At 36.5% G+C, this 27,202-nt stretch overlaps 1 protein-coding gene across 1 annotated transcript; it reads right to left on the bottom strand.

Moving 5' to 3' along the window:
* Positions 1 to 4,857: 4,857 nt before the first annotated feature.
* On the bottom strand, positions 4,858 to 25,542 carry LOC145998507 (epithelial serine protease-like). The gene is made up of 7 exons (XM_083134929.1): positions 25,404 to 25,542; positions 23,793 to 23,850; positions 8,273 to 8,456; positions 7,513 to 7,679; positions 6,594 to 6,692; positions 5,313 to 5,452; positions 4,858 to 5,075 (listed from the first exon to the last, which is right to left on the bottom strand). The coding sequence occupies exons 1-7, from the start codon at positions 25,452 to 25,454 to the stop codon at positions 4,908 to 4,910; spliced, it is 867 nt and encodes a 288-aa protein (XP_082991055.1). The 5' UTR covers positions 25,455 to 25,542; the 3' UTR covers positions 4,858 to 4,907.
* Positions 25,543 to 27,202: the final 1,660 nt, after the last annotated feature.

The following is a 27,202-nucleotide window of genomic DNA, read 5'->3' as shown; positions in this document are numbered from 1 at the left end:
TAAAAAAAACAAAAAAAAACAACAATATCAACCTTAAGAATATTAGAATAAACTAATTCACCCGCAGGTAAGTCAAATTTCACATATCCTTCTTCATCTTCGTTCATAGACTTCCTGCAATACTCTTGCGTTGCATCCCACCAGGTGCGAAAAATGTGAAGTTATTATTTCCCTGTACTGCGTTATTTCTTTTCATAACAGTAAGGCTAAATTCTCGTTTTATCTGAACTTTTAAAAAATGTGCAAAATACGTCTCTATCTTTAAACAACCACCCTTTCCCATGTATGTGTAAAATAATCCCACTCTGTCTCAGAAAACCTCTTCCTAAGATCAAATGAAGGAAACAACTCTCAAGTCTCAACAATTATAAATTTTTGCTTAAATTTCCTATAATTTATACAAACAGTAGCACATATAACGTCCTTTGGTGCAACACTGTCAACAGCTAATGTTACTTTCCTCGTCCTAATAAATTTACTTCCAACCAGTGACGGCGCCAGGGAAATTTGACTGGGGGGGGGGGGAAGCCTGGCAACAAAATATTGTAAGGGGGCAGTCACATTAAAACGCCCGAAAACACTACACATATATAATAATTATAATAATAATAATAATTATTATTATTATAATTATTATTATATTCATGTATGGTGTTTTGTGTGTGTCTTTTATTTAGAGTGGACGTTTACTGCCTAAATTTACTTCTTGATTACGAGTTTATCTCCACATGATTCATTTTAATAAAGACATTAATTCTTTTTTATTGGTAAGTTGCGTTGTCTCTAGTGGCCTATTTCAGTATTGAAAGACATTCATAATTTTATAATTCATAGTCTTTCTTGAGATGAAACTACTGATATAAATATTTAAGTTATAAGATAATAATATGAATTATGAAAATAATGCTTCTAAGAGTTTAATTTTCTTGCAAAATAAACGTGACGTTGGAAGAAATAAATCTTCTTAAGTATTAGAAACAACGTGAGGCACTTAGTGAAGTGCAATTCTCCTGTAGGAGAATTCTGCTCTATGTGCTTTGGAGAACACATTGCGCACCTTTGGTACGTCCAGGACTTGACATTTCTTCTCAATGGCAAGAACAGCCAAATGAGGCAGTCTGCATCCAGCATCCTGTTTCGAGCAAGCCTTTTCAAAGATTTTAAGGACAACCATCTTCGTAACGCTGAAGAGTTTTGGGCAAAATTTGTGTTTCACCTTTCAGGGAAATGTTATCACAGGATAAAAAATCAGACAAAGGTTACAGTTATCTCATAATTCAAGAAATATTCTGATCCTGCAATACTTACTCTTACTCTACCACTCCAACGTATGTCTGTGCTACCCAATTACAGGCACCTATGGAGTTCGTGGGAAGAAGTTCTTCGATTTTGATATGTACGAGAAAGAGCAAACCTGCATCTAATGATTGAAGAGTGGCAAATCCTAATAAGCATTCTTTTACCTGGCCGCGATATGTTTTGAATCGAATTTAAGTGTAATTTGCATTTTAAAGTTCACGTTCAATACATTTCCAAATAGTATCATTCCCTCATTAACTTCAAGAGTATCGAAGAAATTCCCTTTGTTAAGGTTTCCTCAGACTCATCATCTCGAAATTCAAGTCCCTGAATAGTAAGAAACCGCGATGAATCCACAACAACAGACATGTAGTGTCTGTTTTTCTTCGATCACCTTTGGTCCTGGGTTTGATACCCAGTGCAGGCACTTTAAACTATTAGTCCAATCCCGATTGGCTTTTCTGTGCATAAAGTGTACTTAAAACACCAAATCAACCAACCAACCAAATCTTGAATCAACTTTGAATGTCTTTTAATAATTAGCGTTGTCACTAACGACCACGATTAGAATAATTTGCCCGTACTACAGATGATGTCTTGTGGTCCTGAAAATATTCGTGATGTTTTAAAATCATCCACATTCAACACTTTTCCCCAGTTCTTAAGACTGGTTAAAACTTAGGTTAATCTCGGCTATTACAGGACATAAATGAATGAGAAATCACCTATGCCCGGGTCGGCGCTCGAATCTTGAACGAAAGTCACATACACATAGCTCTATATATATACACTAAACAAATTAATATTTGTTAATCAAGTTGGTATTATAAGCAGAAAAGTGATATCATGCAGAATACACCACTTTGAAAAAGTGAAAATCGTCATACTCTTATAAATGAACTCTCTTATTATTCGATATTTAATTAACTTCAATTGGAGCTCTCAGCTGTTCGGAGTGGAATAATGCAAGATTATTTGTCCCTAATTATCTCCTTCTCTTAGTCTTGCTAATATCTTGGACTTCTTAATAACTTTCCCAACAATTCCTTATCAATTTGTACTGCCATGTTTCCCACAATGTTTTTCCTACTTCCTAATAACATTCACTTCTGTACGCCCTTTGATGTAAAAATTAAATAATAATAATAAACCCTATCCGTCGGTCCTTTTATCTTTCCAACCTATAGAGCTGAGACTATTTTTACAAGATAAACCTCGGACGCAGACACTCCACGATCTTTTGGCCCCTCCTTCCACCTTCTCTACCTGCCCTTTTACTTGATGTTATTCAGAATTGTATTAGTATCTGGAGTACTATCGTTACATAAAGTTATTAACCTGGAATAAATTGAAAAACAAAAATGGGGAGTAATGCTATGTTTCGAAAGAGTATTGAAAATAAGTTTAAGTATTCATTCATTCCTCTCACGTTTATCAACGTTTCTAATTGAAATACTTTATTCCAAGCAAACAAGTATTTGCAACTGATTAAATATTTTGCTTTTATTTTTTCGAGACATTCGAGACGAGACGAGACTTTTCAAAAGCCGTCCCGTCCCGTCTCGTGTCTCGTCTCGAAAACGAGACGAGAAAGGCATTCCGTCTCGTCCCGTCTCGAATTTCAAAAGGCTTGTCCCGTCCCGTGAGCAACACTATTCCGGATTCGAGTCACAGTCGGGACATGGACCCTCCTTTGTAAGGGACCCATCATGAATTCCACAATATCATCCCTGAAGTCGCGATTATCTCAAAGAGGCAGAAAAAGGACGTAAAATAAAAATAAGTATCTCTTAGATTACTAAAAAGACTTGAAAGCGGCATTTGACTCGGTACCTGGAAAATATCTATGGGAGGCATTAGAAAGTAAGGAAGTACCTAAGGAACTTATTAAAGCAATAAGAAGTGTATATAAGGATGTAAAAGGAATAGTAAGAATAGAAGGAAACGAGTCTATGGAATTTCAAATAGAAAAAGGAATTAAACAGGGAGATAGTCTCAGTCCTTTACTTTTCATTAATGTAATGGATGAAATAACTAAAATTTGCAAAAGAAGAACCCCAAGAGTACAAATAGGATATTGGAATATGAGAGTAGTACAACTGCAAGTACTGCTATATGCTGATGATATAGTCTTAATTGCTAGCAGTGAAGATAATTTACAGAGGAGCGTAATAGAATGGGGAGAAGAACTTGCGAGAAAAGGGATGAAGATTAATATTAAGAAAAGTAAAGTTATGCAGGTGGCAAAAGGAGATAATGATCATGAAATAGCAATTAGATATGGAAACGAGAACTTGGAAGAAGTAGATGAATATGAATATTTAGGAACCATCATAACAAGTGATGGTAGGTGTGATGAAGAAATCCTAAATAGGAAAAGAAAAGCAAATACAGTATATTATCAGTTCAGTAAAACAATAATGGGAAAGAAAGAAGTGGCAGTAAAGACAAAAATGCAGCTATACAAATCAGTATTGGTCCCTACATTAACATATATGGAATGGAAAGTTTACCACTTCAAGATAAACATCTGAGTAAAATTCAGGCTAATGAAATGAAATACCTGAGAAGAGCTGTTAATAAGACTAGGAGAGATAAAGTGAGGAATGAAAGAATAAGAAGAGAAGTGGAACAGGAGTCGCTAGAGAAAACAATTGAAAAGAGATAGCTAAAGTGGTGGGGACATGTATTCAGAATGAATGAAGACAAAAAGGTAAAGCAAATTCTAGAAGTAAAGGTGCAAGGTAGGAGAGGTAAAGGAAGACCAAGGATAATGTTTGAAGACAGAATGGAAAATATTGGAAGAGAAAGGAATAAGACAATAAATATGATGAAGAGAATGATGAGAAACAGACAGGAATGAAGGAGATGGATCGAGGCAACCAACCCTACGCTATGATGGCAGAAGGGGACTAGAGGAAGTAAGTAAGTAAGTAAGTAAGATTACTAAAAAAGTTGCCTGTTCTTAATCCTACCATGCTTCGGTTTTTCATTAGCATAATTTCAATGAAGTGTTTATTATGATAAAGCATTAGATTATAAATCATTAAACATTTCAATAGTTGTCTCTCGATGTTACTAACCCTTTATGAATTATTAGAGGGGAGTTTAAAGTACTTGTCTACAATTTTGCTTGTTTCGTCATTCGAAATTATCTGAAATCGCCCTCCTCCCATCGCCTTCTACTATATAAATACACATTAAAGAGTGTTTTATAATGCGGTATGTAGAAGATTTCTGAAGCTTATGGCAATCTAATATTTCAAACTGGTTTATGTTGTTGGTTGAGACTTGAATAAAAATAATGAAATATGTTCTAAATTTCCTGTCATGTGTAGAGTGTTGGGGTTCATGATAACATACAAACTCAACATGCTCATTAAATATTGTGGGCATGCAAGGTACACCACCTTATTTACAAACTGAAAGAATTCAACATGTTTTTGTAAAATTATAAATGCCCGGTTTGAACTAACACCAAATTCAAGTTTAAGTTGTCCTCCTGTCCACGGACATACAAAAGAATGAGGGGATATATAGAAATGACAGAGTCTTCAGTATTTTGGCTTTAATTTCTTTAAAGACTAAGTCTTCCATTTGATTGGAAACTAGGGAATGACTATTCCAGTTGTTTCCGATATCCAATCCAAAAAGGAGGAAACTCGAGTGAATCCACTTGGATAGTTGGAAGGACACTGGCCATCCCAGAAGGCAGGGATACCAATCTGCACCCACAGGCTTCCTTCTAAAACAACTAGAGGTCCTCCACTGTCTCCCTGTGGATTAGAAATTAGATTATGAGAAACTGATCAGTTACATAAATAAATAATTAGCAATCTACCTGCAGAGAGAAACACATTCCAAACTCGTTGATTGTCTAATTTCCTGTTTTTCTTTTTTTAATGACTTTTACATTAGATAATTAATCCTTTTTAGTAATTATCTCGTTTAATTTCTAAAGCAGGCTATGAACTAGATCCTATTAAAGATAAAATGACGCATATAATGCCTACACCGCAAACGCTTAGTCCTGGTCCTGAGAAGGTGCAGAGTTCTTCATCTAAAATGTCCCATCCAGTTTGCTCCAAGCACTCTGCATTGGAAATCACACTCATCTCCACCCACTTGAGAAAGTTGTCGTTTGAAGAATCATCTGTTTCGGGAGAAGATAATGTTTCAGTGAAAGATATATGAGTATGTATGTACAGTATATGTGAGTGTGAATATATGCATGCATATAACACACACACGCACACATACATATTAGTTCATATGTCAATTTCAATACATCTGCTTTTATTTCTTTTAATATAGGTATCATAAAGGGATGGGAAATCAAGCAACTAGTACTTTATAGTTTAAACACAATATATACGAGTGTTAAGGAACCTCCCCGATGCGTAGTGGTAACGGGTAACGAAGTTGCCTGGTAATCAAGGGTTCCCTATCCGATATCCAGCGGAGGAACATAGTTGTTCTGGTCCCGATTTAAATTAGAGGCAAAGTTCCGATTAGCCTATCTGTGCATAATATTGACTTAAAACAAAAAGGCAAACTCAATACGAGTATTCAGGAGTTGACCCGAGTACTTACGAAAAAGTTCTGTGAAAACTTTGGACCAATCTCGGTTTGTGGCATTCGTTGCCATTGGCCTACCATTAATTACCAGATTTGAACATTATTTTCTGTATACATTATCCTCATTCCATTTTTTTCGCCTCATTCTCCAATATTTCAGTATATTCGTAGAGTTTTGCAACAACAATAAGCACATTCAAGCCTTACCCAGAATTCGAACCCGAGAACTCGTAGTATGCTCGCTTACCACTAAGGTACCAAACCAACCTCTGGCCTGGCTTCCCTACAATTTCGACAACTTAGATCTCTGTCCAAAGTTTATAATGTGTCAGTTATAGATGTACTTGTCTCATACAGCTGATTCAATTAATTTTTTCAGTAAAGAAAGTGCAAGCTACTCCAAATACTCACTAAGAAATATGTTTCAGTTCAAGAGTTTTCATTCGTTTGTTGGAGGCAAATCTGCTTTGTTTTGATTCTGGATTGGTTTACATTTGTATTTGGTTGACCATTATTACCATGTGGCCAATCTATACTGCCTTCTAGTAAATTCAATGGGATTTTATTTTGTCCCTTAGGCACGACAAAAATTAAGCCAAAAGTATGTTGGTGATCAGTTTGTCCACATATCTGTTACTGTGGACTGACTGTTTCCAACGGTTGGTCAGGGTGGACAATTACTCTCTATTCAAAGTTCACACACAACACGCACTTACCATCTCCATCTTGTCCCCACCCAAGTGATGTGGCTGTTCTCCCAACAAAAGTTTCGTCAACTTCGGATCGGGATGGAAGAGTTACTGGCTGGATCACATCTGTCAATTAGGAAGATTTTTATATACTTTTGTTTAGACAATATTTAGATATTACAATCAAGATATACGTTTTTCGATAATCTCTCTAGAAATTCAGGTGTTTACGTAGTGCCTGCAGGAAGAGAGACAACTACCAACTTCCACAGCAGCTCACGTGTTATTTATTCAGGAGACACAATCAAGTATAATGACAACCTTATTAAGGTCTTTGTAGTATTTTTTTTTAAAATACCTTGATCACTGAATGAGAGACCACGTGATAAATATACTTTCACCCTTGAACCAACTCAAGCAACATTATCTGGTGACTTTACTGGTAATTGTCCCATCACACTTTTTCTAGCCCTGGAAAGGTAAATATACCACAGGGACTCACTGAATTGTTTCGCTGGTGTATCGAAAGATGTCCGTTGAATATTTTAATATTTTAGGATATCCGTGGACGTCTACCATACGGAACATGGAGAGTGAATATCGTAAGGATATCATAATTTCATGCTATACCTATCATGTCACCGATTTGCAAACGGAAATATTATTATAATAATGTTCTGCGGAGCTCGATGATTTTTAAAATTTATGTCAACTTTTACTTCCAAGAGCTCCTGCAAATGGGACAATGAGTGTTAACGTATCTCCTTCAGAGATTGCAGTGGCCCTCGATTGTCAATTTTTGTCACAAACAGCTAACCGATTACACAGGAACCCTGTCGAATAGTGAAATTCTTGGCACACTAATTACAGAAGCAATTCGAAACTTATTTACAACTTGATAAACACATGTTATTCCAGACATATATTTAGGATCCTATTTATTTACCCGAAAATTGGATTGGTTCCGATAGTTTGATCAGCGCAATGTCGTTATCTGGCCACGAGTAGTTGGGATGCAGAATTCCTTCATTGGAATAAGCCACCACTTCACTAGAGATTGTCTTGTTCCAGGGATCCACGGTTCCCAAGTGTACGTAGAATTCGTTCGTTGAGCTAAAAGAAAATCAATGTGTTGTACATAGATAAATGAGTTAGATAAAGTGGCATGCGCTTGCCCAAATAATGCGGAACAACGTGAAAATTTTAAAAATAATCATGCTAGAAGTTCCGAATATAATAACTGGATTTTCTTATAGGTCAAAAAGTTAACAAGAACAAGTAGTTCCGCATGTTAAGAGGTAATTATTAGCAATATTTTTTCCTTAAAATTCGCCCTACATTTTTTTATATATCGCCCGCACAAGACTTGCAGGCTGGTGTAAAATGATGACGTCATATTTTAGTATGGTGAAAGTACTGGATGGGATGAAGCTGTCTATGACTTTTAAAGAAACATGTTACGTTAGAACAGGCGCGGAAATTGGAAATTTAGAGAAGTTAATGGAGTAAACTTATAACATTATATTTAAAGAATTAACCAATGCATTTTATGCATTCTTAGTAATCAGCCACTCTTTCTAATGTGTGGCACCCTTCTGTGTAAGAAATGTCCGGATTACCGAATTAACGAAAGCCTACTGTATATAGTTTCGGTTCCGTTGACCCTCATCCTCCAGATTTATAAATCCTAGCCTGGGTGAACTTACTCAAATATGCAATGTCCTGCGGTGAGCACCCATTCTTCATTAAGAAGGCTTGATGTACAATAGGACCAATATTCACCGTTGAAATTCCATTCCAAGAAGCTTGCGAATGGAAACTGGCCTAGTGAAGCCAGTTGCCCCCCTGCTATTCGGTGACTGTGAGCAGATAACAATTTGTGATGCTTCACTGAAATAAAGGAAAGAAGAAAATCATGAAATTCTTAGCCTAACCCAGGCTTGGGCAACTAAATACACAAAATACTAATCATGTTAAACCGTCATTAAACTATAAATAAACATGGCAGCTGATATTTTGCAAATTATAGTTTTAATGATAGAAGTCATTAAAAAATCACCTAAATGCAACAACAAAGAGTATAAACAATATTTTAAGTTACAATTGGGTGACACTAAAAGTTTTTAGATGCGGCAACACTGATTGCAGCAATACATTATCTCTAGGATATGTTGAAGTTAGTAGTCTGTGAAGTGTGATAATGCTGCAGAATTTATAGTTGTTAATTGTTGAGTGCCAGGTCAATTATTGTCGTGTGTGTACACGGGAGCACTTCAGAGCAATGATTTTTTTACGATTTTCGAGCAGGTTTAACGCAGCAGCAATGTTATGAAAGGCTCCGAAATGCATTTCAGGAGGAAGCCCCATGCCGTGCGACTGTGTTTAATTGGTTTTCAGAATTTCGACGTGGACGTCAGAAACTCAGTGATGAATTACGTGATGGTCGTCCTGTGACAGCAACTTCTCAAGGAAACGTCGACAGAGAGCGTCGCATGATAGAGGAGGATAACCGGGTGACATATGCAGTTATTAGTGCAAAACTGGGTATTGGTATGAGTCAGGTTCAAACGATCCTGTATGACCGCCTTGGTGTCAGGAAGCTCTGTGCCAGATGGATCCCACACCATCTTACTCAGGAGCAAAAGCAGGCACGGGTCACATGGTGCATGAAAATGCTGGACAAATTTAACCAAGGACAATCAAATGCAGTGTATGACATCGTAACAGGTGACGAAACTTGGGTGTACTGTTATGAACCCGAGAGCAAACGACAGTCGACGCAGTGGATCTTCCCGGATGAAGACCCACCAACAAAAGTCAGGAAGGGACGAAGTGTTGGCAAACAAATGGTTGCCACTTTCTTCAGTCGGACGGACCATATTGCAACAGTGCCGCTACAGGGACGTCGGACCGTTAATGCTGAATGGTACACTACGGTTTATTTACCGGAGATCGTACGGAAAGTTCGTGAAAAATGCCCACGAAGTCGCATTATTGTGCATCAAGACAATGCGCGCAGCCATACAGCAGTACGAACAATTGAATTCTTCAAAGCCTCCAACATCGAAGAAATGACTCATCCTCCTTACAGTCCCGACTCGCCCCTTGTGATTTCTTCCTGTTCCATAAAATCAAGGATACATTACGAGGTTCTTCATTTCCTACTCCCGAGGAGGCAGTCACCGCCTTCGTTTAGTGCATTCAAGAGGTGCCTGCAGATGTGTGGTCCCAGTGCTTTCACACTTGGTTTGAGCGGATGAACAAGTGTATAAACTGTCAAGTAGTGTAATTGATGCTACAACCAGGACCACTTACAGGTGTACAAATGATGAGCTCATATAATTAAACAGCCCGATTTGCCCACACTTAAAATTATGCCAAGATGCTCTTATTCCCTAATTCTTCAAGTGTGATATGCTCTTAATTCTAAGAATTTTGAATCCTAGTGTACAAATGATGAGCCCCCTCAGATTGATTTGCCTACACTTATAAAAGGCACTTCTGTGAGATTGTTGTCCATAAATTTGTTAAAAATATGCCCCTTTTGATATTTTTTTTGCCCACACCTAAAACTAGGCCAAACGTATTAACACACACCCACACCCACCCACACCCACCCACCCACACACCCACACACACACACACACACACACACACACATACATATACATATTTACTTCCGGTTTAAGTTCAATTGGGCACCAGGCTCAACTTGCATATCTAGTACTAAAACAATGTAATTCTTCTAGAATTGCTCTGTGACTCTCTCATTTCTTACATCATGAACATATGATTTTTCACCTATGAGAATAACACTACATATAGTGTCATCAGGGAGTGTATCGTGGAATTCACAGATAATTTTAATGTTTGTCCTGTCATTAACCACAACTTGTTTTCTTTTTGAAGTGTTGATTACAAACATGGGTCTCTGTGCTTTGAATTCATCTGGTGTGTAATACATGTCAGTATTGCCAGTAGTGACCCTTTTGTATGCTGTAAATGCTTCATATAATTTGAGGAAATCATCCTTGGAAATGTCTAAATTATAATTTTCTCTAGGAAATACCTCATTTCTGCCATTTTTAAGATATATGTTCTTGATGTTGCAGCTATCAAATTTACTTGAATTTTTTTCCTGATTATTGTGTCTTCCAGTCTGAAACAGTACCACCACAAAATCCGGCATATCATATTGTATACTGGAGAATGAATTTGTAGCATCAAACTCATAATAAGTACCAGCGGCAGGCTTCTGTACACATTGATATGTATAAAATTGTAAAGGAATCTGTGGATTTTTTATTATATCTGCTTTGTATTTAAGAGCATAACTGGCTTCATATTCAACAACCGGGATTCTTAGCTCCATAGTCTGAATAATGCACTTGCCCTCATCAGGTAAGGTATTGGGCAGAGCTTCCCCTGTAGAATTTAATGTACTGTACCTCATCAAAGCATTATTATCATTGGCAGCTCTTCTAAATGTGATTCTTAAACCACCCTTCCACATAATATCTTTGTAATCTGAGAAGAATCCTGGCAACAGGCGCATAGGAAACAGCACTGTGTGGCCCTTGCTTAATATTTTATCACCAGCCTCAAATCCACCTATTTTGTAGTAAGAAGCCTCGGTTTTGGATAATTTTAGTGTGGCCAAAGCTGTGGAGGTAATGCCGGGATAATCTATTCTGTTTATAACAACACCATGCTTTCTGATCTCAATTTCAGAGAACAGATGCGGCACAAAATTGTCCACCAATCTTATGTTTGAATTTGCCGGATAATCTGTTCCATCGAGCTTTACAACATCAAATTTGATGTATAGATCTGCTCTGTGGGGGTGTATAAAGCCATCCCCTACATCAAGATCAACCTCAATCTCTGTGTTGGGTTGATTTAAATTTGCAAATGTCCTCCTGTTTGGGGGGAATGATTGTAGCTCATAACTGTCAATATTTTCCATTTTTTTGTATGTATTTTTATTTAAATATTAATCTCTATGATTGCAGTTGTTGTGGCTCCAGCAAAATCAACTAATTCTTCTTTTTCATTAGTGACCATCAACTCAATGTTATCTATTCTATTATGGCACACAGGAAAATATAATGTTGGGGATGGAGTGTAGATGATTGGCTCCATAAATTCAGAATTAGGTTTGAATGTTGCAATGATGCCAGTTTGTTTGTGAGTGCCTATGCCATTTGATTTGGTGATCATACCCTCAGCCACATTACAGTGAATATTCAGAGTCTCTATGGCTAAGAATTTAGGTATATTAATAGCAGTGTGTTTGATGGCTGGTTCAACTTTTGTGTTGTTCTCAAAGCCTAACAGCTCTCCTATAGTACCCAGATCCACTGTTTCTGTAGCAGATACAATCTCTACTCTGTGAGTGACAGAATTTTGAGTTAATACTATACCTCTGGGTAATTGAGCATTTAGAGTGGACAGATTATATTGCCCTGGAGTGATGACAATTTTTTGATCCCCTACTGCAATTTTGTTGTTGTGGTGTGTAATATTAGGGATCAAGTACATGCCATAAAATGCTCTGAGAGCTATTGTTTTGGGATACACTATATCATCATGTAATTTGAGTTTCAATATTGAATTTTGGATGGTGAGATGGAATACCCCCATGATGTTTCAGATACCACAAGGCTTTTTGAAAATTTTCAATTGATGGTTTATTTATTTGAGACATATATCTAAGAACAGATAAACACAAATGTCCACAATTAACATCTTTGAAGTTTTGAACACGGGCATTATTGTAATAAAGATTAGCTGATTTTAGATATTTTACTAAATTTTCAGGTGGAACACCTCCAAATGAATCAAACACAAATGCCGCATTGTTTAAATATTTAAGATAACAGATCCAGTGAGTGCCCTGATTTTTGTACTTATCCAAATTAACAATGCCACACTCTTTGTTGAGTGGTTGCTCTGGCAAAGAATCAGACATGTACACACCTCTAAAATTTTTGATGCCCAGTGGCTTGATTAAAGCTTCAATATCTTGGTTTGTAAGCGGCTCTTGTTTTTTTTAAACTTATTCATGGCTTTCTTAACACCTTTGCCTTGTTTCTCCATGGCCAGGTTATGGCGCTTCAATTCATCTAATTCTGCCCTATTTTTCTTGGCATCTATTACTGTTTTTGCTATGGCAGCTGATCCCCCAGCCAAGCTCCCAACAGCCCCAAGTGCTGCTAAGATGGCCGGGATAGTAAATATGAAACCCCCCCACATGTGATTTTTTTCTAGATTGCTGTAATTTTTTTAATTGGGGTGTACTAAGCAACAATTTCATACCATGGCCCTTTGCAAGACAAGAGCTTTTTTCTCTTGCGCTGCTTTTTGGTTAAAAGACTATCAATAGTTTTAAGAGATTTAAGACCTGCATAAGGTATTTGATACATAACACCCTTGGCCTTCATTGTAGGTTTATTATATACATATTCACAGCCCCCACCCCAGTTTTTGTTTAGTGTTCATAGCTATGGTGGTCCCCAATGCTGCTATTCTCTCACTCAAAGAAGCATCTTTGCTTACAAATCTACCAAATGCAGCCTCTTCTAATTTCTTGTCTGCAACATGTCTCTTGTCAAGATCAGAATGTGTGTTGTATGCTATGTCATGGTCTCTACAAGCAGCATCTAGGGGATTAACACCAGGATCACCTCTGTTTAATCTATGGTCCAATTTTGTGCCTGGACCACAACACTGATAGCCTGGAATGTGTAGTTCAAATTGCAGCTTGTTTATAATGTCATTAACCAGTCCCCGGCCCTCAGAAATATTCCAAAATTTAGGTGGTAGAGTATTAATAATTTTTATAAGATATCCAATCCCCTTAGTGTCATTCACTATAAAATTAGACAATTTTGTGCTTATCATGTCCATAATTCCAACCTTTTCATTGTAAAAATTGTGGTTGCCAGCATTTTCCTCCCCAGCTATCACCAATAACCTGTCTACAAGTTTCCTGACATCATCAACCCACACAAATTCTTTAGGCAGGGTGTTGTATTGTTTGATTCCACTGCCTGTCTTAATCTGTGACCATATGGGCTTGATCAAGTTGTTATATTTTGCTCCACTGCTAGACTTGACTCTTTTTTGTGTGGGATCATTGTTCTGGTATAGAGCATCTGATTTTATTAATATTTCTTTATAGTGCTCATAATCTTGATCTGTATAGCTGCCAGGCCTCTTCCTAGTCATCAGTTCCCACAATCCAGGTGTTCCAGGATATTTAACAAAACCACCTTTTTCTCCAAGATGAGATTCTGAATATACAATGAGATCATCTCCCATAAATGTTACTCTGAAATTGCCAATTCTATGTATGATGCTACCATCACGCTCTGTGTCAGCATATAAGCCAAAGACCTCATCTTTGTTGTCTTTAGGTGTGCTTAAATATTTTTGAGCAAGAAGACCCAATTCAATAGGATCCTGACTAGCTTCAATTCTTCGAGGAGCAACAGGACTAGGTGTATGAATACTGGAAAGTGGGGTGATTGGATAATCTAATATGTTCCTTGCAGCTACAGGTACAAGCTCTGTGATCAAATTTTGATTTTGCTCTGTAACAGTTTTGATATTTTTACCTAATTCACTAATAGCATCAATAATAGGCTGTTCTGTTTGTTTGTGTTGTTCATAAATTCCTCGGTTCTGTGATTTCCATCCCTTAAATCTTTTTACAAGATAATCTCTTAATTTAAGATCATCAATAATTGGCCTTTTCATGGTTATTTATATATGTTTCAATGTCTAGAAAATTGTTGATTTTATTTCTGTATTTGCCACTATTGGGTTTTCTTGTCATATCAATTGTGACAAACCCATAACTGTCCTGGTTCCAGCACCCACTGCAAAACTTAGAAAAATCATTGTAGCTCAAGTCCCCACCTACATATTCATCATGTATGTGTTTGAGGTTGGTATGATCTTGATGAAACACACATATAAAATTGCTGTTGTCTCGGATCAGCTGCTTCGGTATTTTAGAAAAAGTCTGTGCCAGGTAGAAGCAATCAATGTTTTTGTGTCGGCCCTGTATAAAGAAATTTCTAACCTTGTTTTGATTATCCAGTATAATGTCATCAAACACAACAACAGAATTATCGAGACATTCATGAAGTGGCTTAACATCTGATTCAAAAGTGGCAATATCCAATCCATCATATAGCTTCATCAGCTGCTGATATTTTAATTGTTCCAAGCTCTTAGAGAAGACATACAAGTGCCTATTTTTCCATTCTAACCAGTTGGGTGCCAATAAAAAATTATCAATCATTAGTGTAGTTTTACCACAAGCCGATGGCTCAACAATAAGACATCTAATATTTTCAGGCAGCAACTTGCCATTTCTCTTAATCTGCTGTTCAGGTTCTGGCAGCCTCTTTATAACATCCCAGGTGCTCATATTATCACTTTGTCTGCATCGATCCAGCTGTGTTCTGGAAGTCCTAGCGATTTGACAAATAACTTGTTGCCTTTTCTGCGGATGATTTTTTCTATGAGATATGTATCAGGCTGTTTAGTTTTGTTGAGTTCTTCTTCATAGAACCGGCCTTTGAGAATTTCTCCTCGGTGGTCTTTTATTATATATGTGTTAAGGGTCCCAGGTTTAACTTGAACCACTGTAAATAATTCAGTGCTCCAGTTTCTTGTAAAGCCTCTTTTGAATAAGTGCTTATATTTGCTGATTCTTACTTGATCACCCACCTTGTATTTGGCCTTTCTTGTTGTTGGCTGGTATCTAGGATAATAAACAGTCCTGATCAATTTTTGCTCATCAGATGAAGTTACTTCAGAGGGTTTCATGTTGATTGTGGAATGGACCGAGTTGTTATATTTATGTAGAAGTTCTGGAAGAATGTTAATCCATTTATAATTACCTTGAAGTGTAAATTGTTTATACATAAGATTTTTTAGGGTTTTGTTGAATCTCTCTACAATTGAGGCCTTGAGATCACTGTAACTCGAATAATGTTGTATTGACTGGCTTTTAATAAATTGTTGGAACAGAGAATTATAAAATTATTTGCCATTATCTGTTTGCAAATAGCGCGGTGATCTTCCACTCTGATTGATGATTGTCCTGAAGGCTTCTGTAACACATTTTCCAGTCTTGGATTTGAGTGGCACAGCCCAGGCAAATTTTGAAAATGTGTCTATTACAGTGAGTAGATACTTGTAGCCCTTGTTGATTTTGTCTAAGTTTTTCAGCTGTCCACTTGCCATCTCAATCAAGTCGCTCTGCCATAAATCATCTATGCCTTTTGTGACTACTGGCAGTCTCTTATAATTATGTCTGGCTTGTCTGTGTAATTCATCAACAATAATTTGTCCAGACATAATATGAAAACAAGAATATTGCAACTATAGGGTGTTCAGCAGCTGATACTACAGGATTTTCTAAATATAATTTGTCCCCTATTTGTATTTTAAATTCCAGAGAGCCATCATCTTTAGCATAGGCTGTTTCTAATGTATTGGGATCTGTAAAATCCTCTAACTCTACACTGGTGATTTTTGGTTTGTTGTCAGCATTTGTTATTGATAAGGTGGGGTAGTGGTGTGCCTGTGGTTGAAGCCAATATTTGATCTTGATTGGTCTCAGTGTGCCCCCAACAAAAAACTGGTAATAAAATTGTGCAGGGGACAGCATATATATTTTGCCACCTGGTGTAAATGGTGAATCATATTCTTTATTGGGGATGCTGTACAATTCAAGAATTACTGTATGTTTTGGATTCTCAATTATGCCGGTTATTTCTTTTTCTGCTGTAAGCAATCTGCTTGTTACAGATTCAAGATGCTCATTGATGGTCCTAACAACATCATCATGGCCTGGCTTGATTTTTATGTCCACAACAAGTTTCTTGTATTGTTGCACAATTTCTTGTAGCTGGGTGGCAAAAACAGACAGAGCATTTGCTTGATTGGATTCCATGGTCCCTAGCTGTTGCTTGATATTAGCTACAATTTGTTGCAAATTTTCAATAACTGCCAATTTTGAATGTTGAGCAGTAAGATCATGGACTTGTCCTCTGATATCCTCAAACAGGGCATGCAGTTCATTAATATGTTGATTGGTTGGTAGAGTGGCCACTGTCTGAGTAAGTTGTTTGATCTCTGTCTGGATATTCTTGATATCTTCTGATTTCAATATGCGATTCACTGCCCTCTTAATATTTTAAGTTCCTGTGATGTAGGCAGATTTGATACAGTATTTTGCAAAGATTCAAGTGCCAATTTCACATTATTTAATTCAGATGCATCAGCCACATTTTGCATAGCAATTTGGAGCAGGCCTATATCTGCCTGAGTGGGTGTTGATTGTTGTAAAATTTCAAGCTTTGTTTGGATATCATCAATCAAGTGATGAAAATGAGATAGCTCAGATTCAGTGTTGAGGTTTTCAAGCTTTGTGATCTGTTGCTGGACACTGACAAGTGTGTCTACAATACCGGGCAGGCGGGATTCTTGTACATTTGTCAAATCACTTTGCACTGCTGCTATTGTACCCTCAAGATGGGTTATGGCACTTTGAATTTTTCCAAAATCTTCATATGTTTCAAGTTGCAGCTTAATATTTGCAACACTCCGAGTTATTGCACTCAAAGCATCAGAAGATGGCAAGTTGTTCATAAAATTTTCAAGTGTCTCAATTTTTTCTTTAACCTCGGCTATGGCATTGTTCAAGGGGTCCAGATTAGGTATCTGGAGTGATTGAATCTGTTCCTTTAGAGTGGAAATCACTAGATCAAAATCTTCTTGTGATTTTATGCTTTTGACAATTGTTTGGAGCTGTGTCTGGACATTATTTATCTGCTCTTCCAATTGCTGTTTCAATTGCTCAGAGTTGGTGGCCTGGGTCTTAAATTTGGCTTGAAGAGCTGCTACAGCTTCTTCTAAACTTTGAAAATTATCCAATGTGGCCAGATCAGTATATTTCTGAAGCAATAATTTGAGTTCAGAATCAATTTTAAGAAGAGGGTGCATGCATTGTGATTGTAAATTTGTAATTTCTAGTTGAAGACTGGCATTGAGTGTGGTTTGTAAAGCTTGTAAATCACTTCTTAATTTCTTGACTCTGACATCAAGCATCAGAATCTCATCACTGTGATCTTCATGTCTTGTATGGCCAAATATATCATTAGGCATTTTTGTTTTAGTGGTTATTTATTATTGAATATCTGATTCTTAATTCTATAAAATAAGGTATAAGCTTGTCATATGACCCCGGGACCTCAATATATAAGCAGTCACCAGCAGAAACAGTATATACAGTGCCAGAAATCATGTTTGAGTGCTTAATTCTATAAATATTTCTCCCTACTGAAATCTTGACATTACCCTCAGGGGTTGTAATAAATTGCAATTGACCACCTACAGGTAATTGGTAATGATTTAAATTATTGTTAAATATGTACAATGTTTTACCTGTTCCATCATCAACATCTGTAAGTATGCTGTTCAGATGAATAATTAACAAAACACTCAGTTTAGATATTATATCAGAAGAGGGTTGTGGTGTTGGCAGCTCCATAATAGCCTGTTTTTTGAACCCAAATAAGTTCATAGGCATGTTTATTTATTTCAAATCATGCTCTGTAATTGGGCATTGATTGCCACTTTTCAAATCACAATGCCCCCATGGTAAAGTATGTATGCCACATGATAAAATGCATCTCTTATCACCATGTGGGTCCAGAGCCACTTTTCTTACAATATTGCTAGTCAACAAGTGATCCACACTCTGAATTCTGGATTCTGATGTTCTGATTGTGCTACATGATTTGAGGCAATTTTTGTAATCCTCAAATTCAAGCTCTTTGTCCACAGTTACTCTGCCAATGCCCTTGGCCTTTTTGGCAACAACACCACTACATGTTTCAAAACTGTACATCTTGGCCCTTAACCCAGCAAATGCCACAATAACATCACCAAGTGTCTCATCTTTTAACTTGCCAGGCACCTTTTTGTTGTGGTGTTTAATTTTTGAATGTTCAGTGGTATCAAAATATTTAAACAATTCAGGCTGTGCTATATCTTGATAAACATCTTCTGTTTGAATATCAAGAACAAAACTATCTGTGTCCATGTACATCAGTTTTACACGATCCTTATAAAAAGGCTTCAACACATTATAAAACAATTTTAACATGTGTAATTTGGCCAATTCCAATATCACAGCCCCTACATAAATAGGCTTATCAAACTTAATCTTTGTTTTTTTCATGTTGAAAAGTGCCATATTCTCATCATAAATTCTTCTGTAATTGAAGTTGGGCTTTGCTATCAATTTTTTGCTCCGGCTGGGGTCAGTAATTATTTTAACATCAATATGTTTTCTGACATTTTCAATTGTTTTGCCATACACTGAATTGACCATCAATTTAAACAAGGTCTTATCAAATTGGCTCATTGCAGATGTTCGAAGCTCTGTGTTTGTATCAATATATGGCTTCAACCATCTTGAGTGCCTGAACCTTAAGACTTTGCCAATTTTGGTCACTTGAACACCATGTTTCATCAGGAACTGGAGGTTTTTGTAATATATAACATAATCCTGTTTCGGCTCTAGAGTCATCATCAATTTCTTCTGTTTAGAGCCAGGTGAACATTTAACCTCGGGAATTGGGGGCAGATCAGAAAATGTGTTGTGTAAAATCATCAGGAATTGTCAGATCAACCTCTAAGAAGAGGCCATAGTTACTGTCATCAAAATCTTTAAGATCTTCAATATTGAAATTTTCAACCCACTCAAGCCCTGCATATGGCAGTTTATCCATCATGGCATAACCATAGAGGCTGTTTGCATCTACATACAGTATATAATATGATGGCAGTGCTGGATCATAATCAGGAATATATTTGTTATTTGCTCTGGCATATCTCTGAGAACATTGCACCATGCCTCCTCTTATACATTGTTCCACAAACAAGTACATATCTTGATCTTGGATCAGATCCAATTGCATTTTAGTGTTCAAAAACATTGAAGACCATGCTAGGCCCGGAGCACTGTAAAAATACATTGGATCCAGCTTATAATTTTCCATGGAAGATTTTCTGAATGCCTGCAGTATATCAGCTAAGAGAGTCACATCAAGTTTTAAATAAGCCTTGTGATAATCACCAAATGTCTGGCATTTTAAATTGTTCCACATCAATTGGGCATGGTGATAATCTTCATCAGTGATTCCAGATGCTCTGATTTTGCTGTAAAACTCTTGTTGTGGTGGCAGAGAACACTCATCAAATTTAGAAAAATCTGTAACATAATCATATGGATATACACCCTTCCGCCTAATTAATTTCAGGTCCTGATTTGGAAACAAAGCACATGTGATTTTGAATTGATCATCAGATAATTGAGTGGCCAGTGTAGCCAGGCTAGCCGATAAAATTCTGTATGAATCAAGAAATCTTAAGTGAATAGAAACACCATTAACTTTAATTATTTTGCTAATGGCAATATATTTTTCATTATTTTCAGCTAAAATATTTAAATTCTGCTTGTCAAACCCCTCGTACCTGATCAAATGATGAAAATCATAATTGGATGCTCCATGGCAAAATATAGGGACAAATTTTGGTCTCTGGATCTTAATATTACAGCTATTACACAGGGCCATTAAGAATTTACCATCTGTATGAGAATGGTGTTTCACCTTAATATTTGTATCTGAAAATTCAGAATCACATACCGGGCATTTTTCTGCATTGTTGAAATCTTCAATCTGTTTCTCTGTTAAAGGCAACATGGGTTTTGATTTTAATAGGACATTAGATGCTATGTCATGGCACTCATTTTCTATTCTATGTGCAAATTCTTTGATGGCATCTGCTCCCATGTATAAATATTCTTTACTAACCACACCACCCTGTACAACCACATAATAAAAGCTGGAAGGTTCATGTAATTGATATGATGTAATTGAAGGTTCATGAGGATCTGGGCTGCGAAATGCAAGGGGTTTGAGATTTGATTCAAAATCACAGACTATATATGCTGGGTGTTCCAACAGGGCTTCAAACTTTTTGAATTTTACATTTTCACTTGGCATTGGCATCACCATATGAACAGGTTTATGGTTGCCACAGTATTTCAGATGCTCAAGTAACTTGTTTTTAGCAATTTCTGCATTTTTTTCACGAACCCCATTTACCATTTTTTGACCATCAAATACACTTAAATATCTTCTACACAACTTGAATATTGTATTGGATTTGTCTAGTTGTGTTCTGACTAAAGCTTCAAGATTATGTATCAGAGTGTAATGATTTGTGCCATCCCTTTTAATTAAGAGCAGATCAATCGGAATAGCAGATTCATCATCAAGTGTACTGATTCTGAGAGGATCTATCGAGCAATTGTCACGGCCAGTAGAACAAGTAAATACATTAATAGATAATTGTTTGCCATTGATGTGCCTGGCCTTTTTTTCAAATTTATCAATATTCTGAACAGGCATTGGATATTCTAAACCCTCCATTGCTTCATCAAAATTTTGTTCATGCTGTTTATAATAAGTTATTCTATCAGGATGCCTTGAAACTGGATACAAAGCAGCTAAAATAAACCACAAAAAGCATTTCTCGTCATTATTTTTATATTAACTACGGCTGTTTTGTTTTTGATATTGGCAGGTAATGGCACATAAGTGGAACCTTGTAATGGGTTGAATTCAGAAATATTAACATATAACTTGTGTGAAGATCCGCATAGGCTCCATCCAGACTCTTTTGCTGCAAATTCAGAGTGTTTAATATTCAATTGATCTATCAAACTGCGTATTATTTTGTTTGAATTTGCATTTGAATATACCGGTACAGTTTCTGTTATGTGGGGCTGTGTAAATTTTGTGCCATTTGGCTTCTTATATTGTGTAAACAATTTGAGAGACAGCTTATAAGAGCCATTTTGTGCATTTAGAATTGCCTGCACATCAGGATTTATACTGTTCAAAAAATTCTTAATGTCACATTTTTGCTCTGATACAAACCGGTGATCCCTTAATTGGCCGTTAAAACTGCTATGGATAGGTGCATAGCGTGGCTGCTTAGCTGGTCCAGCATTAACAGGTGTTTCGTGCTTCCTTTTCAGACCAGATGTAGATGGTTGTGGGGGCAATGTTGATGACTGTGCAGAGCAAGAACCCACATGTCTATTGAAATATGCCTTGCTAAATATTTTGTGGCATTTAGGACATATTTTAGTGGGAGTTCTATATTTGCCTGGGTCACAATTCTTTTGGTGTCTGGCCCAATTGGGGCTGGATATATTTTTATTACACTGATTGCAATATTTTTGATTTGGCATTTTTGTTGTTGGTTTATTATATAAGATTTCCTGGGGTTCAATTCAAAATTTTGTACTTAATATATATATATATATTTTGTTCAGCTGTGTGCTTTGTTTATTTCTTGTGTATATTTAATATGTTAATATTATTAATTTTTATTCTCAGTTTATTATATAAAATTTTTTGGGTTTTAAACCAAAACTCTATGCTTATTATGACAGGTTGTAAAGCTAATAGCCTACAAGTGGAAAAAGAGAATAAATATTGATCTACACTGACCTTCCGCAAATGCCTGCACAGACATGCATGTCCTAGAAAGGCAATGACCTAGCGCTGAGTGTTATGTATTGATTTTTGTACAACAGGCTGGGACAGATATAAGCCTGACTCTAAATATGAGTGGATTACAACAAACAAGCTGGATGCAACAAATATCAGATTTTTTATACAAAATATAAGCCCTTTTTGTTCAATATACCAGAAATATATTTAATATGAATAATATATTAAACCAAACAGGCCTGTAGTATGAAAAGCACTGTAACAATACACCCTTACTCTTCAACAACTCTCTCAATACTGGCTGATATGCAATACAAAATCTCTTTATATAGCCTAAGCACAGACCGCATTGAAAACATCTGAAACAATAAGCCAATCAGAATATAACACATCATCACTTTATGTCATAAGCAACCAATCAGAAAACAACACATGTCTAATAATTTTTTGCATAATATTGGGTAATAATTTGTTGCAAAACATGATGCAATATAAATAAACCATAAATAGGCCACAAGTGGACCGGAAGTGGACCGGAAGTAGGCAAACCGGAAGTAGGCAAACCGGAAGTGGACCGGAAGTGAACCGGAAGTGGACCGGAAGTGGACCGGAAGTAAATATGTGTGTGTGGGTGGGTGTGGGTGTGTGTTAATACGTTTGGCCTAGTTTTAGGTGTGGGCAAAAAAAATATCAAGAGGGGCATATTTTTAACAAATTTATGGACAACAATCTCACAGAAGTGCCTTTTATAAGTGTAGGCAAATCAATCTGAGGGGGCTCATCATTTGTACACTAGGATTCAAAATTCTTAGAATTAAGAGCATATCACACTTGAAGAATTGGGGAATAAGGGCATCTTGGCATAATTTTAAGTGTGGGCAAATCGGGCTGTTTAATTATATGAGCTCATCATTTGTACACCTGTAAGTGGTCCTGGTTGTAGCATCAATTACACTACTCTGTCATGGAGAATACTTTGAAAAATTATAGCATTCATACTTTTGGTCTCCAGTGTTTTACTTGCGCGTGTCTAAAAACTTTTAGTGTGACCTATCGTACATACATCCAGAATGTTGTATTTTCAGTGGAAGAAAATTTTCTGAAATTATTATAGTTTCATTTACACACTCAACAAAGATTTTCATAGTACGTTCATATGTACAGTATCAGAAACAGAAAAATGTGTCTTTACTTAGCTGTATTTATTTTATTTGCTTTAATCAAACTGTTCAAATATTTTACAGCCCGTTTACCAGAAAAAGTCTTTATATACCTATACATATACGCAGTGCCAAAACATACAAGCAAATTTAAGGGTGATTTTTAAAAAAATCGATTTAAATAAAAAGACACATCAAAATGTTCTTTTTTTAAAAAAAATATCATGATTTTATCCACCCTGGCTCAGTCACTTTTTTTTTTACTTCGGATAATAATAAACGCCGGATTATTGAGACTGTATTGTATTTCCGTGCCTGGAGTACACACAGTTGTTCCCACTTGCATTTTGTCGGACTGTACTGTATTTATTTGCCTGGCACGTACACATAAGCACATGTATCAAAATTCCTGGATTTAATATGAACTGAAGATCTACATGCATACTTACCTAATGGTTTTGTTTGCTGCACTTGAGGTTGGTGACTGGATGGAAGAGCCTGCAAGTACTATATAAAATTTGAAGTTTATTTTTACATATTTGGCTTTGGTTCGCAAAGCATAAGGTAAATAGAAATAAAATGGAAGTCTGAATTTTACGGGCTTAATCTCTAAGCTGTGGCGTTACGAGAACTTTCATCAGAGTGGGCATGGCATTCCTTCTGAAATTGTGTCATTTTTCAAGGTGTCTAAGTAAGAAAGTCTTGTGAAATATTGGAGTCTTGGGGATACGCAATTTCTATGGACATCCTACTAAACTATGTTGAAACAAGCTTATTCCAATCGAATATGAACGTCCGCATGGTGGAATTTCCTATTGTGAAATTCCGATATCGTCACATGTAGTTTCTTAATGAATCGAATTATATACATTTGTTCAAGTACATACTGAGCATAGTTACTGATTATCCACTGCATTGTTTTGTGCAGAAAGACTTCTACATCCCGACCCGGCGTGCTTGTGCGAGCAGGATTTCGGTGAATCGGGTTTGGTGTCCTTAGGTTTATTATACCGCTCCTACATCTTACAAGCTAAGTTTTGAGTAAATAGAATTGTTAGGTCTGATTATCTTCACAATCCCCTTTCTCTCCAGCACGCGCACAAAATGTATTTTATTATTAATATTATTATTATTATCATTGTTATTATTACTATCATTGTTATAATTATTATTTTCATGCGGAAAGAAAGAAAAGAAACGCTTCCCATTGCGCTACTACTCATAACATAAATTCTTTCCAACTTCAAACCAGGGGTTTTCATCTCCCGCCAGGTCATGTCATAATCGCCCGCCATAAAGAATTTAATGACTACAGAGTGTCTACTACTATCCTATTACTGAAAGTTGATTTTTCTAACTAAAGTCTTCCTTTTCTTCTTTTTGTGGATTAAATATGGTGCGCCTAATAGCAAAAGCGACTTCGAACGATCTAAGGTAAGGAATTACTAAGGAAATATATTCTGAATTCCAAATCTCGCACAATCACAGCATGCTGCGTTAACTCTTTTTATTTTTACGCATGTTTTAGAAAAAAATATATTCATGTTGAATGTTATATCGGATAATGGAAAAATCCCCTCCCCCTTACCACCACCACATTTTAATAGTACGGCCCGTGCCATTATCCCCCATCTGAGAGCACCCGTGCTTCAAACTCATTTCTCCATTCATTTCCAGCAGACGCAACGCTCATCCTGCTGCACAATTTGTAAATATTTGATGGCATCTGCGGCGTTTCAAGACAGGATGATATGTCACAGATGCGATCAAATGTTGTGTTGGGTTGCCAGCATACAGGCGGCAAAACGTTTTTTTTTGTCGCGCCTAAGCGATGCACATGTTACTGAGGAAAGTTGTTTGTTTTGACGTCCTCTATACGTTTCTGTGATCCTTCGACACCATTAAAATGGCACCTTGTATATATTTAAAAATAACATAAAAAGCAATACTATAGTCTAATTACACATACACACTCGCGTACACACGTTACCTTTCTCACTAAAAAGTTAGAAATACATATAAACAAAAGAGCTGAGAATAGAAATGTTGCGGCTTCGTACCTGAACTGCTATTATGTTCACGTAGAGGACCAGAAGCAGGAAGTTCCTCATTGTTGAAAGTTAAATATTAGTAATTTGGCGTTGATATGAACTTAGCACTGCTGTGGTCAATTCAATATAATAACAACTGCCAAGCCGTACATAAATTTTAGAAGCCTTATCTTATCTGCATGCGCACCAAGATTTCAGTGCTTATCACGTACAAATATCACTTATGTATGTATTTTTTGTACAAAAATTCTGCACATCATTGCAAACAAGTGTTAAATCACATTATCAGACTCTTTTTAATGAAAGGCTAGTAGTGGGGTTTGTGGTAGGGACAGCGCCGGAAAGGAAGAGCTCTCCTCAAGCAGCTTTGGCCATACTTAAAACAAGCTCAACATGGCCATATGAGCTTTTTGCTCAAGTGTGGAACCCTGCCTAATCAAAGATTTTTGTAAAAATGCCCTTCAGAAAGGAAGAGCTCCCTCAGATTGATTTGTGCATACTTACAAAAATTGCATCAGCCAGATTTTTGTCCATAAACTTGTCAAAAATTGATATATTTTTGGCCACACCAGAAATTAATCAAAAACCCATACATACACACATACATACCCGCCCATATACACACATATTCACTTCTAGTTTAAGTTTAATTGATAAACAAGGGGGTTCTGGGTTCGAGTCCTGATAGATTGAAATATGTGTGGCATTCCATACGTGAGATTTTGAATAATTACTGCTAGTTGATATATAACTCCCAGATCTGAAAACCTGGTAAAAGTGTTATATAATAGAGCCTAGTTAATAGCTGTTGTCTGGGTATAAAATCATATTAACTGCTGTTATATTTCTATGAGGCAAAACTCCCTGATCAATACAACGGAATAGAGGTCAAGCTTGCATGTTCTTCTAATCTTTTAATCAATCCTATGTTTTGGCCGACAATAAATTATGCTTGCCCGGGAAAATAACATATTATTCATCATCAAAGAGTAATTGCCTTCTTTCTGTATGCCAGCAGATATAATCTACACTGCGTTTTTTCAGAGATTATTCATCATCAAAAAGTAATTGCCTTCTTTCTGTATGCCTGGGAGATTTTATCTGTTGGCTTAACCTGCACTATGTTTTTCAAAGGGAAATTACATGTTATTTATCATGGGACTCAAAGAGAAATTATTATCTATACTGTGCACCCTTTCAGGGAACCATCCATCATATTGAGGAAATTCCTGGATATTGGCTTCATGGATATTCGTCATGCAAACTGAATTGTAGCTTTGGTCTTGTTGCAATAATATAGGCTCAAGTTTTTAACTTACAAAATATTGTATATTTCTGTATTTCAGCTTTTGGCAGATGTGTTGTGTTTTGGGTAGGTATAAAAGCTTTTCTGCCACGAGCAGGGGTACTATAAAATTTGGGTAAGTAATATATTTCTTGACGGCAAAATTGTTTTATAATCAAGAGGCCTCTGTGTTTGAATCGGCTTCTAGAATTGCTCTGTGACCCTCTCATTTCTTACATCATAAACATATGATTTTTCACCTATGAGAATAACACTACATATGGTGTCATCAGGTAAAGCCTCATGGAATTCACAGATAATTTTAATGTTTGTCCTGTCATTCACCACAACTTGTTTTCTTTTTGAAGTGTTGATTACAAACATGGGTCTCTGTGTTTTGAATTCATCTGGTGTGTAATACATGTCAGTATTGCCAGTAGTGACCCTTTTGAAAGCCGAAAATGCCTCATATAATTTGAGGAAATCATCCTTGGAAATGTCTAAATTGTAATTTTCTCTAGGA

This window comes from Lepisma saccharinum, chromosome 14, assembly GCF_977018435.1.
Source record: "Lepisma saccharinum chromosome 14, izLepSacc3.1, whole genome shotgun sequence".
Lineage (NCBI taxonomy): Eukaryota > Metazoa > Arthropoda > Insecta > Zygentoma > Lepismatidae > Lepisma > Lepisma saccharinum.
Note: the sequence above shows the minus strand (reverse complement) of the source record. Positions and strands in the feature narration are given on the sequence as shown.